The following is a 14,642-nucleotide window of genomic DNA, read 5'->3' as shown; positions in this document are numbered from 1 at the left end:
ACAGGAGTAGCAGATACTGGCACACAAGCCTAGAGTGCCCTCTAGCGGCTGTCAGTGTGAAAATAACGAACATGGGAAATTATATATTTTAACATATAAAATATATACCCACCCAAAGGATGAAAAAAAGTGTGACTTATAGTCTGGAAAATACGGTACTTGTTAATTATCACGTGAAAATGTCCACCTGTTCGACATGCCCCGCCTGTAATGTCTCCGTTAGCCACAAGAGGGGCCCACCCCACACTTTGAGAGGCACTGATTTAACCATCACTTTGGGTCACACTTTACTATATTCTTTACTAGATGTTTTATCACCTCCGATTGAACTGACTTTCTGTTTCTTTTAGAACTCTGTTCTGATGAATCAGAAGAAGAAGTTGGAGACAGATCTGAACGTCTTGACTGGAGAGGTAGAGGAAGCTATCCAGGAACATCGCATCAGTGAGGAGAAGGCTAAAAAGGCTTTAACAGAGGTAGGAACTGACGGTCGCAAGTGAGTGGAGAAGTTTTTCAATCATCGAATCCCATTGAGGATGTTGCGAAAGAGGACATGTTTGTGTCAAACAGAAGAGGCGGAGAATAAGGTGAAATGGAAGCAGATGATCTGCTGTGGCGACCCCTGTAGGGAACAGCTATATTAAAAAAAAATCCTTAATTTCCCTTAATCTTCTTCTATTTTTTTCCACTTTCAAAATTCATCAAACAGGGCCATATGTTTGACATCCCTGATCTAGAAGATTTCACAGCTTTTTCTAAACTCTGTACCGACCAAAACCAACAGATTTAGCTCCAACCGCTTCACTGACCAGTTCCTTTATGTGTCTGCAGGCGGCGCTGATGGCTGAGGAGCTGAAGAAGGAGCAGGACCACAGCTGCTTGTTGGAGAGAATGAAGAAGAATATGGATTCCACAGCAAAAGGTACTCACTGTATATACTGTAGGTGTGGATATGGTGATGGAGGTGCAGGGAATGACTGTCTTCCGTTTGATGTCGGACAGATCTGCAGATCAAGCTGGATGAGACCGAGCAGATGGCAATCAAAGGAGGAAAGAAACAGTTACATAAACTGGAGACAAGAGTGAGTGAAAACTGACAACAGGCAACGGCACAGTTTGTCTGTCAGTAATAAACAAATACATGAACACCTTAAGACAGATCCCAGTTATCTGTGCAGAGTGACACTGGGTTATTCTAGTATCTTCACTTTGCTTAAATTCTATCACATACAAGTAGAAGTACCATCTAAAAATCTACTCGAGTAAAAGTAAAAGTAATAAAATACTTCATTTGAAATTTACTTTGAGTAAAAGTTACTTTGTTACTTTAAATTACTTGATCTCTGGCTACATAAACGTAGTGGGAAATCCATGTGGGTAATTAAGATAACGCAGATTGTTTTCCCCCGCATTTAATTTTTTACTCACTAACTGGTTCTTGTCAAATGTAACGGGGAAATGCTTGTATCAAAATGTACTCAAGTAGAAGTAAAGTTACCCATTTCTGAAACTACTTAAACATTACAAATTACTTAGAGAAACTATTCAGTTACAGTAACATGAATAAATGGAATACGTCAAGCTGCTAGCTTGTCATGTTGACAAGCTAACATCTGGAAGTTTGTTGTTGAGAAAAAAACAAAAACAAAAACACAGCAGTCTCCCATTAAAATTTTTAAAATGAATTCGTAGGTACGTGAGCTGCAGGCGGAGCTGATGCTGGAGCAGAAAAAGACCGAGGAGTATCAGAAAGGTGTCCGTCGCTACGAGAAACGAGTCAAAGAGCTGACCTACCAGGTCTGGTAGCGATGATGTCATTACCCTTTGACCATGTTTTCTTGCAGTTTTTTATTTGAAATTTTCATTTATAACCTCTAACCCTACAGTCTGCGGAGGACAGAAAGACGCTGCTGCAGATGCAGGAGCTCATCGAGAAACTCCAGACCAAAGTCAAGAGCTACAAGAGACAAGCAGAAACGGCTGTAAGTCTCGTTTTAACCCCAGTGTTTAAAGTGCCTCTGACCACGTGACAATGCCGAGTCTGTTTGCTTCCACCAGGAGGAGCAGGTGAGCTGCAGTGGCGTACGCTACAAGAAAATTCAACATGAGCTGGACGATGCCGAGGAGAGAGCAGACATCGCAGAGACCACTGTCAACAAGCTGCGCGTACGAACACGACAACAGACCACGAAATTCACCCTGGTGAGACAACACAAATATCCGACATATGATTCTGGGTAACATTCAGCTACATTTCACTCTTAGCTAACTCCTCTCAGGTATCTTGTTTTTCACAATTCATTTATTATGGTTGTAATTGTTTTTAATCTCAATAATACATATACATATATATCTATATATGTATATATATATTTATTTAAAAATTTTTTTTACAGATTGCAGAGTGACAATCTCTCACCACTGAAGACGCCGCTGGCGATTCTTCCATCCATCCCTGACATTTGATTATTTTGTGTTCTAGTCTGTGCTGCGAAGGAATTCTGGCTTGACATTTGAATCTGTATCCGCACACGATTGTTTCTGTTTTACGTCACTAAAAAGGTTTGCAGTGTGAAACTGAACAGGAAATGCCAGAAGTCCGTGGAGGGGGAATGTGGCCGAGAGTGAAGTCGTCTGGTTTTAAAACTGTGATGGTAGTTAAAGAGAGAAGAAATACGTACTACATCTAAACAGTTAAGGGATGTCCGATAATACAGGCTAACCAATAATATTGACTGATATTAGCATAATTATGTAGTATCGGTAAATAATCAGTTTTTCCTCCGATAACGAAAACGCGATAACGCGATGCCTGGGTTTCTCCCAGATGATGGTGACCTAAAAATAGTGAAAGTGAAAGTGAATTACTGTCATTGTGACAAAGCAAACGACTGCATACAGTGAAACCTGTCGTCTGCTTTGACCCCAAACGGCTGCATATATCGGTATCGGTTGATATCGGCATTTGGACAATATCGGCAAAAAGTTAATATCGGACATCTCTATTTCAGTTACATTGTTCTTCCTCTCCTAGTTTGCTTTAATATTTACTGTTTCATTTGTGACTGTATTAAATGCTAAGCTAACAATATTTTTCCATTGACTTAATTGTATATCTTTTGGACAGTTTATATTTAACCCTACCTAGCATTCAGGTTTTCTTTGGCCAAAACTTGACCAACTCCAAGTTGAAGTTGCACGTCTATTCACCAGCTGTGAACAACGTACAGTAGCCACGAGCTTGTTTTCTACTTGCTTTCACTACTTTACAGCTATATTTTTCGCTTTTGTTTGAGGTGCTTAAGTTATAGCATTGGTTACGAGTCAAGTTATTTCCTTGTTTACATTTGAAAACAAAGATCTGGCTGAGATATGGCCAAGGATTTCCTTCTCCTTCTGAGTCATCTGCTCCACAGGAGCTCTCCGCTTGGCAATCCTCAACCTCCAGTTTCTGTTCATCACCAGCCGTCACCCAATGACAGCCTAGAGCCAATGTCAATGTTATCTGGCTACATAAAAAACAGCAGGAAATCCGCGCTTGCACGCCCACGCAATTTTCTTTCAGTTACCGCATTCAATTTTTTACTTAGTAAAATGACCTATTCCTGAAACTAAATTAAAAAACCGACAAATTACTCACACAAAAAACAACTCAATTATAGTAATGTGAGTAAATGTAATTTGTTACATTCCTGGAGAAAACCCAACACATACAATCTGGAGGACATGCAAACTCGGTACAGAGAGAGAAATCAACTAGAGAAACTAGCGAACAAGTGATCATTTATCTGCAAAGGCGAAGTGTTCCAACAGTTGCCACCACTACTAGTCCAGTTATCCTGACGACACCCAGCAGCTGGGGTCGTCCAGAGCACAGCACCGACGTTGTAAGAATAAAAACCCACAGTAAAGGGCTTCAACAATTTATTCACAAAAACTAAACCTTGACACATCTCCATAGGAATGAGCACATTAACCTCCTGGTGTGTTAGATCCGAACATCGGTCCACTCATTCTCCAGTTAATGCTTCAGCAGTTTCTCCTTCAGTGTGTGTGTCTGTGTAGGTGCGTGTGTGCTTGCGTTAAAAAAAAACAAAAAAACACCTAAACATTTACAAGTACATTCAAACAAACCAGGAGGTTTGTGGGTTGTTGTTTTTTTTTTTTCAACATAAGTGTTGGAGTGCAGACAGAACCACAGAGTAGAGAAAAGTAAAAATAAAAACCATTAACCACAGTTTTCACTCCTAACACACGTTTACGATGATGATGATGGTGGTGATGTAGAAGCAGGTGTTTCCTGTTTTTTGGAGCTAGTTTGTGTAACCCAGGCATAGGCAAACTACGGCCCGGGGGCCGGATGCGGCACGTTCAGCTAATTTGCACCCCCAAACTTGTCCCAATTATATAATGAATTCATATTATCATTATGTTTCTGCCTTTTCCCTGCAATGCCCACATATCCCCAATAGATGGCGTAGAAAAGGCTTAATGCATTTTAGCCTTTATACATGACTTTTACATTTCATTTATCTTAGTTCACACGAACGCTCCATCTATCTGCTCCTGACCCGGCCCCCCCCCTTGTCCAATTTTAGGACCATCTGTGGCCCGCGAGTCAATAAGTTAGCCCACGCCTGGTGTAGCCCATTAAAGAATTAGAGGTGTTTTTTCGTAAGAAAATTCTGAAAGTTTTACTTCGATTTTAGACTCTGTCAAAGTTCAGATTGAGGGTACTGGCCAACTGCTGGTTAGCAATTAGGATGATGTAATTATGTTTAGCTAGCATACCAGCCTAAAGGAACTTACAGTACTTACTAATAAGCAAGCAGCAAACTTTGCAAGCTAACTAGCTAGTTGAACCTAAACCCCGCTGCGAACACTAAGCTTGAAGTATAAAAAGCTTGATGTGTTAACAGTCAGGAAATTTACTGGCTCCTTAGTTGAAAAAAATACCAAAAAAAAAAACAACCCTTCTCATAGCAGCTAACACTTGCGATAGCCATGAGTAGAAATTGTAGCAGGGCATTATAATTTCCAGACGTTTTTTTTTTTTTTTTTTTTTTTTAAAGAATTATTATATCAACGGAGACAAACTTGCAAAGCTTGAGGAGAATGGAAATAAAGTATTAATCCAAATACGTGACGTGTTGATGGTATTTGTTCATTTCTTTTCGTATTAGTAAAGTCGGTTCGGTAACTTTTTTTTATAGCGTAAAAATCGTCTTGACTAATCAGGTTCAGGTTCTGTTTTAATGCTTTTCTTCATTTTTGTTTGATCAAGTTTAACACTTTCTTTAAATTTTTAAATATATATATATATTGTATTTCTACAGTTATATTCACACTATTTAAAATAGGGAATCCGGGGAGTTTTAAGAGGCTAAAAGACCATAAAAATATGAAAGAAAAAAAACGAGATATGTTGGTTCCACATGAGTTAGTCAAGGGGGGGGAAAAAAAAAAAACAGTCAGTGAAACCATCATGCAGTTCGCTCTGACTGACAGAAACCATCATGCAGTTCGCTCTGACTGACGCAGCAGAGCTGCAGTCCATCATATGAGCTGTGGACGTCTTCGGTTACCATGGTAACCAACACTGACGTTATTGGAAACAATACAAAAAAACCAGAAGCGACATTATTAAAAATGTGACCAACACTGACGTTATTGGAAACAATAAAAAAAAAACAAAAAACGGAAGCGACATTATTCAAAATGTGACAGTTTCAGATGTTTGCATCTCTTGACAGTGTATGGGAGAAGAATATTCTAGAAGACTGAAAACAAATACTGCCACTGAGAGGAACGAAGAAAAGAAGCAGGTTAGAAAGAATGGGGAAAAAAAACGAAGAAAGAAAAAAAAAAAAAAAAACAGAGACAGAGGTAGTAAATAAGGGAGATGGGAGAAAAAGAAGGACAGGCAAAGTTAAAAGGTCTCCACGACAGGCTGCTTCTTTTCCTGCTCTTCATCATAGTCAACCTTAGACTCCTCCCAGTTTCCGATCACTGGCTCCTCCCCCTTCACAAGCCAACTTAAGAGGAGAGACAGCAAAGTCTTCAAAGACGTCAAGAGTTTGAATCCCAGCATGTCCCTGAGCAGCAGCGTGATGATGTTACATTAACGGCAGAAGGTGATTGGTGTGGTGGATGTTGAAGGCGTCAGCTGTGGATGACCCCGCCCTCCTCCTTCAGGCTGTTATCGGCGGAGCCGAGCAGCAACTGAGTGAGAGGATTATCCCTTCCAGCCGTCCCAGATAGGACCACTGGGGAGGTGGGNAAAACATATATATATATTACTCTTCATATACATTAAATAAAAAACAGTGGCATGAATTGTGGAATGGATTTCTGGCCATGAAAGAAATTTGCCATGTAATGGGGAGGTGACACGAAATGCGACAGAGACAAAAGAAAAAGGTCGAAACGCCTGTATCGCGTCTCTGGAGTGGCACTGAGCAGGAGCTCCGTCTGAATGACAGCGGTAAAACAAGGCACAGAAAGTCCCCAAAATGTATGAGAGCGCACCTCCTGGCTAACTTCAGCCCATGCCTCTTCCTTTTTTTATTCCTGATAAAGTGGTGTCGGTGCCCACACGTGGCGATGATAAGCTTGTCTGTTTAACTTTAAACTCATCGCTGAGTGGATGTCGTGGCGCAACGCCATTTGCGTTGCCTCAGACGCTCTTTCGCTTCATCCGCTTCAGCTCCGATCGCACCGCCTGATATTAACTTAGCTGTTGTCGCACCGTTTACATTGATTGTGTACGAGGAGCTGCCGCTCAATCCGTGACCTATTGCTTTGGCTGCGAACGCCCCATAAGTGTTTGAAAGTGTTTTCAAAGTTTGACACTTACATGTTAGCAACAAGGCTAACATCGTCCAAGAAAATATAGTTTAAAAAAATTAAGCAAACACATTAGGGATGTCAGATATTAAATTTTTGCTAATATTCGATATGTGAATATTGTCCAACACTTAATTTCCGATTCCGATATCAACAGTTATCAATATATGCGGCTGTTTGACAGCAACACTGCGGTAAACGTCGCAGGCCCCCATATGCGATTCCAGCACAGTTAGCAAAACCCAGGCATGCGTTATCGGATTTTCATTATCGGATTTTCATTATCGGATGATGATAACGGATATTAAATAAAAATGCTAATATTGGGCCGATATTACACATCTCTAATACTGTATATATGCAAAATTGCGAAAACATTGCGTTATCGGATTTTCATTATCGGATATTAAATAAAAATGCTAATATCGGGCCGATATTACACATCCCTAATACTGTATATATGCAAAATTGCAGATAAATGGCAGAAAATAGTTTGCTTATACCACCAGGGGGTGCTAAAAGTCCAGTCTACTGACTACACCGTTTGTCTCTCAGATGATTACGATGTCAGAAAAGATCAGATTTGATGAAATCGTATTTAGATGTTAGATCGCTAGAAGACAAACCAAAAACAAATTCGCACACAGAGATTTGCAGTGACACATCAAGTTAGAGTGTGAGCGGTGAGTGGGCGGGGTTAGTAGGTGACGAGGGATGGAGATGATTAGGCAGCAGTGCAGTGGACAACTCACAGGGTTCGAGTAGATGAGGGTTTCTTCACTTTTGGCCAATTCCTCTTTTCAAACACCCTGATGTAACAAACACACACCGACACGGTTACACAAACACACACAAACCCACACTCACCCCTTGCGGTCCGTCAGGTAAACATGCAGCACATAAAGCAGGAAAGGGAGTATGTGTGCAGGTACTATGTGCAGGTACTATGTATGTGTGTGTGTGCGTACCTGTAGTCTTCAAAGCTTCCATTTTCCCGTCCTCCTTTAAAGATACAAAGTAAATGTTGGTGAATAGAAGTTGGTAGAATGAATAATAACGTCAGCATTTTATTTCTGTATTTGTTTGTCTCCTCACTTCAGAGGAACTTAAAATACTACTAATGAGAACTCCTCGGTTTTACCACGTCCTCGACTTACAGCGTTTCGCAGTTACATCGTCATCTCCCATAAATGTATCGAGAAAGTCTTGTTGCATCGTTCCGACAAATGCCGTTAAAACACTGCTGTTCGCATGGGCACTAGTTGCCAGTGTAGCGAATACGTTGTCACACAGCGCTATACACGTAAGATGGCTTTGTTTACCTTCGCCGGTTCTACGCCGTACATCGGATTATGCTGCATTCACTTTCTTCCGTTTGTGTTGTTCATTTATTTTGTATTATTGCTCACAAGCACAAGTCAGAGGCTGTGTCAAAAATCACTCACTCATTCCCCAACCCCTGGTTCGTGTACCGGTACCAGTCCGTAGGGCATTTGTTACCAGGCCAGAGTGAAACACAGCAAAAAAAATTGTACTTCAGTTTTACTAATTTACTTCATTCAAAAAGAATCCAGTCATATCCCTTTATTTTTTTAATTCAAAGATAAACTGTCAGTGTTTCAAAACAACAGGTCATTCAGACTCTGATACTGACAGAATAAAGTCGAAAAGATGTTTTATTTTGACAAATTTTGAAAATGCTACTGGTCTGCAGTAACGGCCAGTACCTGCCGACAGTTAAATGACGTAATACTGTCGCACAATTACAACAGACAGACAGATCCTGCTCCTCTCTCCGCAATGTCGTCACAACTGCAATGCATGATGGGATACATTGTATTGCCTAGTGTACATTAAATGCACACCAGATTTCATATTGTCGGATTTCGTAGTGCATTGTGGGATACATTTGCACTATGTATGGCAATGTGCCACAAAGGGCAGCTGTGGCTGCAGGTTTTTGTTTCAACCAAGCAGTAGCACACCTGAGTTGACAGGTTCGAAGGTCAGTCTTCAGACAGCTGATTGGTCAAACCATATGCTCCTGGTTGGTTGGAACAAAAATGCAATAAAGGAAAATAAAATTTTCACAGGGCATTCATAAACGACTATTTAAAATAGCAACTAATTTCACTTCATGCAGGCCTCCACTGTGACTCTTTGGCGCCCCCCAATGGAAGGCGCGCGCGCCTCACCTATTGAAAACCACCGGTCTAGTACGTGAGTTCCGACTTTGGAAATTTGTGGTACGTCGCGCTGTATGAAAAGAACTCGACGACCCCCTGAATTGTCATTTCTTTTCTATCTTTCTATATATATATCCGTGTGCGTGCGTGTGTTTTACCAGGTTCCATTGAACGCGTCCGAGGGTTACACTGCTTGTGTCCTTTGCAGCCTCTGAGCTCCATCAACTGAACGTGAAGCTGATTCAACATGGTTCGATCCAAGGTGCTAACCCCGTTAATGAGCTGTGGAGAAGCAGAGAGAGAGAGAGACAGAGAAAGAGAGAGAGAGAATGAGAGAGAGTTTCCATCTTAAAGTGCAAACGTGTTTTTTCGTACAAGTTTCAAATTCAAGATGAAAATATGGATCTGTTACCTGATACGGATCTGTGGTGAGGTCAAAATACTCCAGGAACCCTGTGGCAAACTCACAAAACAGGAAGTTGTGTGTCTCATTGATGGTCCTCAGACACCAGTAGGTGTTGTTGTTCGCACTGGTGCAAGCACAGAAAGGTCCCACTGTGACACACACACGCACGAACACACACACACAGTCAACATCAATATACACACACACGTGTGCCAGTGTTCAAATCAAAAATAAATGTGCCATACATGTCCAATAGGGGGCAGTCTGCCAGTGCTGGTTGTCGTGTGTGAAGCAGGTGAGTCCAGGCATGGAACACGTGTCATTGTTCTTGATCCTCTTTATCATCTTCCTCATCTTCTTCCTCCTCTTCTGCTCCTTCAGAAGCCACGCCTTCTTGTCTCGAGCTCCACCCTTTCTGCAACAGGCACACACATAAAAAAAAAATATCTGACTATCCACACCACGTGTCAAACTCAAGGCCCGGGGGGCCAGATGTAGCCCGCCAGGTTGTCTTGTACGGCCCGTGGGTTTAATTTAATAAAGTCCTTGCAGCTGAATTTCTTAACCTAATAAATTAAATAAACATTTTTTTTATTACACAGCAATCAACCATATTTTTACCTTATATAAATAACAACCAATTGCAGAAACAATTATTAATAGGTTATGGAGTAGTTACATCTGTACAGTCTGCCGTTTACAACCGGCCCTTCAGGGGGAATTGTATAGCTGATATCGCCCCCTGGTGGAAATGAGTTGACATCCCTGATCTACACGGAGAACAGATACGTCTTTGTGTCTCAAAATACAATTAAAGAGTTGTATAATTTGAAAATAGTTAAAAAAAAGAGTTGACTTTATTTCTCACCTGAAGGGGTGGTGGATGCTGCTGCGGTGTTTTAGCTTGTTTCTCAGTTTGAATGCGTACCTGAGACACACACATACATGGAATTTAGCAATACTGTCAAGAGTAAAAACAACTAAAAAAACAGGGTTTGTACGCATTTTAGCAGTAGTTTAACTCCATAACCATTGATTGAATTTCCAGGTTCGAGGGTTTGTACGCATTTTAGCAGTAGTTTTCCATAACTCCATAACATTTTATTGAATTTCCACATCTGAAAAATGAACACATTTCAGTTGGACCATTGAAAATTATTGAGGTGCACAAAGCAAACAAAAAAAAAATAGCATTTAATTTATTCACCCATATTAGCCATGTGATATTTCCAAGACTTCAGCAAAAAAAAAATCCTTAACTTCAAAAACCTAGATTATGGAGTTTCACTTTTTTTTAAAAAACTCTTCCAGGTTTTCCAGGACTGTACAAATCCTGTTAGAAGTTCAAAATGTAAAAATGTAAAAAGTAAATGCAAATAGTAAAAAAGTCAACCAACAGGTTGGATCTGTGAACTGGTTGACTCTACTCACCGGTATTTGTTACAGTCACACTCCAGGGGACGGGCCTTCTTCAAGTGACCTCTCACGTCTCTCAGGTTTTTGATCTTGGTCTGCAGAGTCTCGATCTGAAAGGAACATTAGTCACTGACCTAGTCACGGGACTTGATCTAGTTTCTAGTTTTTGATTGAGTTTTCAAACTGATTTGCCACTTTATTATGGTGGGTTTTTTTTTTTTTAGTGCAAGGAAGACAAGGAGTTGACCCAACATATCTTAATAATTTTACAAATTTAAATTATTTTTTTTTTATAATTTGACTGGACATCATTGATACTAGTGATGGCCACAAAAATGATGAAGGTTTACAGTCATTTTCTGTTTGATGTTTAATCCATCCATCCATTTTCATCCGCTTATCCGTTACCGGGTCGCGGGGGCAGCACCCAAATCACACTGCGCTGTACCAATCCCCCTGAACCTTCCTGTAGGTGGTGAGTCCACTGGAAGGTACCAACCGCCCTAACCGGGATTCGATCTTGCCCAGGAGGTAAACCCAGGGGTTCCACACCAATGACAGAGACATTACCTCTGAGCCAAAACGTCACTTGATGTTTAATATCTATTTTAAATTTCAATAATTGGTCTGTTTGTCTCCATGTAAGAGTTTAAAAAAATACCAAGAATGCATAAAAATAATCAAAAAAAAAAAAATAAAGAGTGTTGATTAGGGTTTAGCAGAAATGGGAAAACCACTGCTCTCCTTGGTTGGTACCTGCTTACAAAAGTGGAGACATAAATCTACAGAAGGACAAGTGATCAATTGTTTTGACAGTGACAGCTCTGTCCTCCGGGGCAGGCATGTTTTACATGGCATGTAGAAGTTATTGCCCACTTTGCATTTGAAAACAAAGATCTGGCTGAGATATGGCCAAGGATTGCCTTCTGTTTCTGACTCATCTGCTCCACAGGAGCTCTCTGCTTGGCAATCGTCAACCTCCATTTTTTGTTTGGCACCAGCCGTCATCCAATCAGCGGGAAATCCACACAGACACACACAATTTCTTCCAGTTAACGTAGCCACTTCATTTTTTTTTTCTTACTCACTAACAGGTTCTTTTCAAATGGAGCGAAGGAAAATACTTGAGTCAACATGTACTTAAAAAAAAAAGTAAAAGTAAAATTACCTATTCCAGAAACTACTTACAAAATTACAAATTACTCGCAAAGACTACTCAATTACTGTAACTTGAGTAAATGTAATTTGTTACTTTCCATCCCTGGTAAAAAATACATTTTTACAACAGGTTCATTATTTTTTTTAAATTCCTTTTTTTCCTTTTTTTATTTAAGCTGTGTAATGGGGGAGGGAGGAAAGAAAGGAGTGTTACCTCGTGGTCTATGTGCAGTTTGTGGTCTTTCCAAGCCTGCAGGGACTGATACACTCCAGTGTCACACTTCACTGTGGCATTAGGGAGGATCGAGCATCTGTGGGTAAACAAGAAGAATTAGAACAATTTATTCAGCTGTGATTTTAACCTGTGCCTGTGAGCAAAAAGCAGACTCACTAACCACCGGGGTGCAATAAATGTTATGTTTTAACACTAAGTACAGCTATATGAAAAAATAAAGGAGATCACCTCAGGCTTTTTCATTGGTGGTCTTGAATCGCGTGACCACGGCACCAGGCCACAAACAAATGATCTAATTGCTGATGACACTGGTTTTATCATGCCCCCACCCCCCCCCAAAGGTGCGCGGTAAGGTACCAGGAGGGGGCGTGAGGGGCTTCCAATGGAATATGGCACGCTGGACATAAGTGTCCCACTGCTGTAATGCTTGAATGATAACAAGCCTCCAGACACTAGGTGGCAGCAACTCATACAGTGGTTTGTACAGGTAAATATATATATGTATGTATATATAAATATATAATATACATGTTATCAGGTTCTCAATAGAATTTCAATTCGCGGGGGTGTGGGTCGGAGGGAGGTTGGCAGGGCGTGAAAACATTTCTGTCCTGACAACCGAGAAGTGACATTAGCATATGGAAGTTAAGGAGGAAAACCAGCTAGCTGTGCGGAAAATACGTTACGTTACGGACTATCAAGCCGTTGGATCAGCACGTCTTCAAGTGCAAGTACGTGAATGATGTACCATGTCTAATACTGATACTTCTAGTAGTATCAGAGCGTCCCCAATAATAAGCATTTACAAAACTGCAAAAATGAGTTAGTGATGCAACAATCAGTTTTTAAAAATTGATTTTTAAAAATCATTAAAATTCTAAAAAAAACTAAATCTTACCTGTGTGTGACCTTAATTGAGTTTGAAGGCAGAGCCACAATCCTTGGATCTTTGCCCATTCCACTGAACTCCTCCTCCTCCTCCTCCTCCTCCATCTCTGCGCCCCCTGTAAGGCTGTAGTTACCCGGCGTACCATTGTTTAGGAGCGCAGAGCGAGTGTAACGGTTTCTGGAGTAACTCTTTAGAGCTTTAATCTCTGAAAATACACACAATCACACACATTCATTTATCTTGTCTTCACACCTTTATTAAATAATAGGTTGTGTTCGTAATTTTCATTAAGATATTTCTACCAAACTCTTCTCATTTCATGCAATATTAATACATAATGTATCTATTGTGTATCAGCACGTTTTCTACCCATTATTTCAAGTAGTGTTTTAATCTTTAAAACAGAATTCGATATTTGTTTTTGCCTAATCTGTTGTAGGGCTGCAGAACTGACTAGTGGCTTATAACGCAAACATTTCTATGTGGAAGGTCTGGAAGGCTTCAGGTTCAAGTCCACTAGCTGCCACTTTCACTTTAGTCTGCAGCAGTTTGGTCATTAGTACCGAGTTGATGTTGTTCTATGGTTCTACACTAGAGGGCGCTGTCACCTCAAAAGAAAGCGCGAGCCCTCTGGTGAGTTGTGATCTTGGAAAAGAGGTTTTTCAAAAATTCTACATTGTGACCTTCCCTTCCTCCCTCTACTTTTCTTCTCCTGTTTCCACTGCACCATTACTAGTTGAGATGTCGATTTTTACTGAACTTATTCAATGTTTTTTCTCATTTTGTTTCGGCACACTCTGAAAACCTTGGTAGTTTGCCCTCTCGATAAACAAACAAACAAAAAAAAAAAGACAGCTAAGAAAAAAAAATGTAACAAACCAAGAAACTTGTTCAATCTAAACCAGCTACAGTCAGCCACAGGTTATTGCTAGAACAATACTGCCCCCTGGAGACTTCACATTAACACTTACTTTTTCTAGAGAAGAAAGGTTTGTTGTTGAATGGTTTCATAACGGACGGACGCAGGTTTAGAGATCGTAAATCCGTCAGGTCACAGTCACATTTGTGCGGGCTGCGCTGGTACGTTTGAGCCTTGAAGCTGATTGGACGCTGCTGACCAACCACGCCTCTCTGGAGTCTTTTGGCTCCGCCCTCTTCATTCTTGCATTTGTGGAGTCGCAGTTTTCCTGTGGCGTCCTCCACACACTGCCACTTCTACACAGAGATACACAAGAAAAATAAAGTAAGTAAAAAATAAAATGTCACAGAAAAACGTATTTGACAGCAACTTTCATGGGTAACACTGATGCACACACACGCCAAAGGCAGACGAAAGACACAGGATGGGTTGAGTGATGAGAAGTTTCCGGGACATGATTGGTTGGCTTGTTGGTGGCAACTTTGATAACAGCATGATTTTAGAGAGCCATGTGTGGAACAAAGACCGTTTCTATCACCGCAGAACAAGTCTACACTGTCACCAAGTCATACTGTCTCTCCTACACC

General features: G+C 40.7%; 1 protein-coding gene and 1 pseudogene across 6 annotated transcripts in view; one reads left to right on the top strand and one right to left on the bottom strand.

The window, feature by feature from the left end:
• The window catches only part of LOC103384442 (myosin-7-like), a 17,723-nt pseudogene extending 15,482 nt beyond the window's left edge, over positions 1–2,241 (top strand).
• A 3,442-nt stretch (positions 2,242–5,683) lies between these two features.
• sulf2b (sulfatase 2b) overlaps positions 5,684–14,642 on the bottom strand; it is a 61,405-nt gene continuing 52,446 nt past the window's right edge. For 5 of the 6 annotated variants that reach the window (XM_008317955.3, XM_025059648.1, XM_017035919.2 and 2 more), the window contains 11 exons: positions 14,108–14,351; positions 13,146–13,341; positions 12,227–12,323; positions 10,870–10,964; positions 10,307–10,366; positions 9,684–9,853; positions 9,445–9,587; positions 9,191–9,314; positions 7,815–7,848; positions 7,599–7,655; positions 5,684–6,266 (listed from right to left, as the gene is read on the bottom strand). In XM_008317955.3, coding sequence (XP_008316177.1) covers positions 6,236–6,266; positions 7,599–7,655; positions 7,815–7,848; positions 9,191–9,314; positions 9,445–9,587; positions 9,684–9,853; positions 10,307–10,366; positions 10,870–10,964; positions 12,227–12,323; positions 13,146–13,341; positions 14,108–14,351 — 1,251 coding nt within the window. In that variant the 3' untranslated portion in view covers positions 5,684–6,235. The remainder of the gene's footprint in view (positions 6,267–7,598; positions 7,656–7,814; positions 7,849–9,190; positions 9,315–9,444; positions 9,588–9,683; positions 9,854–10,306; positions 10,367–10,869; positions 10,965–12,226; positions 12,324–13,145; positions 13,342–14,107; positions 14,352–14,642) is intronic. The other variant, XM_025059651.1, reaches the window with a different exon arrangement.

The sequence above is a fragment of the Cynoglossus semilaevis genome, chromosome 10, assembly GCF_000523025.1.
Source record: "Cynoglossus semilaevis isolate Cse_v1.0 chromosome 10, Cse_v1.0, whole genome shotgun sequence".
Taxonomy (NCBI): domain Eukaryota; kingdom Metazoa; phylum Chordata; class Actinopteri; order Pleuronectiformes; family Cynoglossidae; genus Cynoglossus; species Cynoglossus semilaevis.
This window is presented reverse-complemented; position numbering and strand designations above follow the sequence as displayed.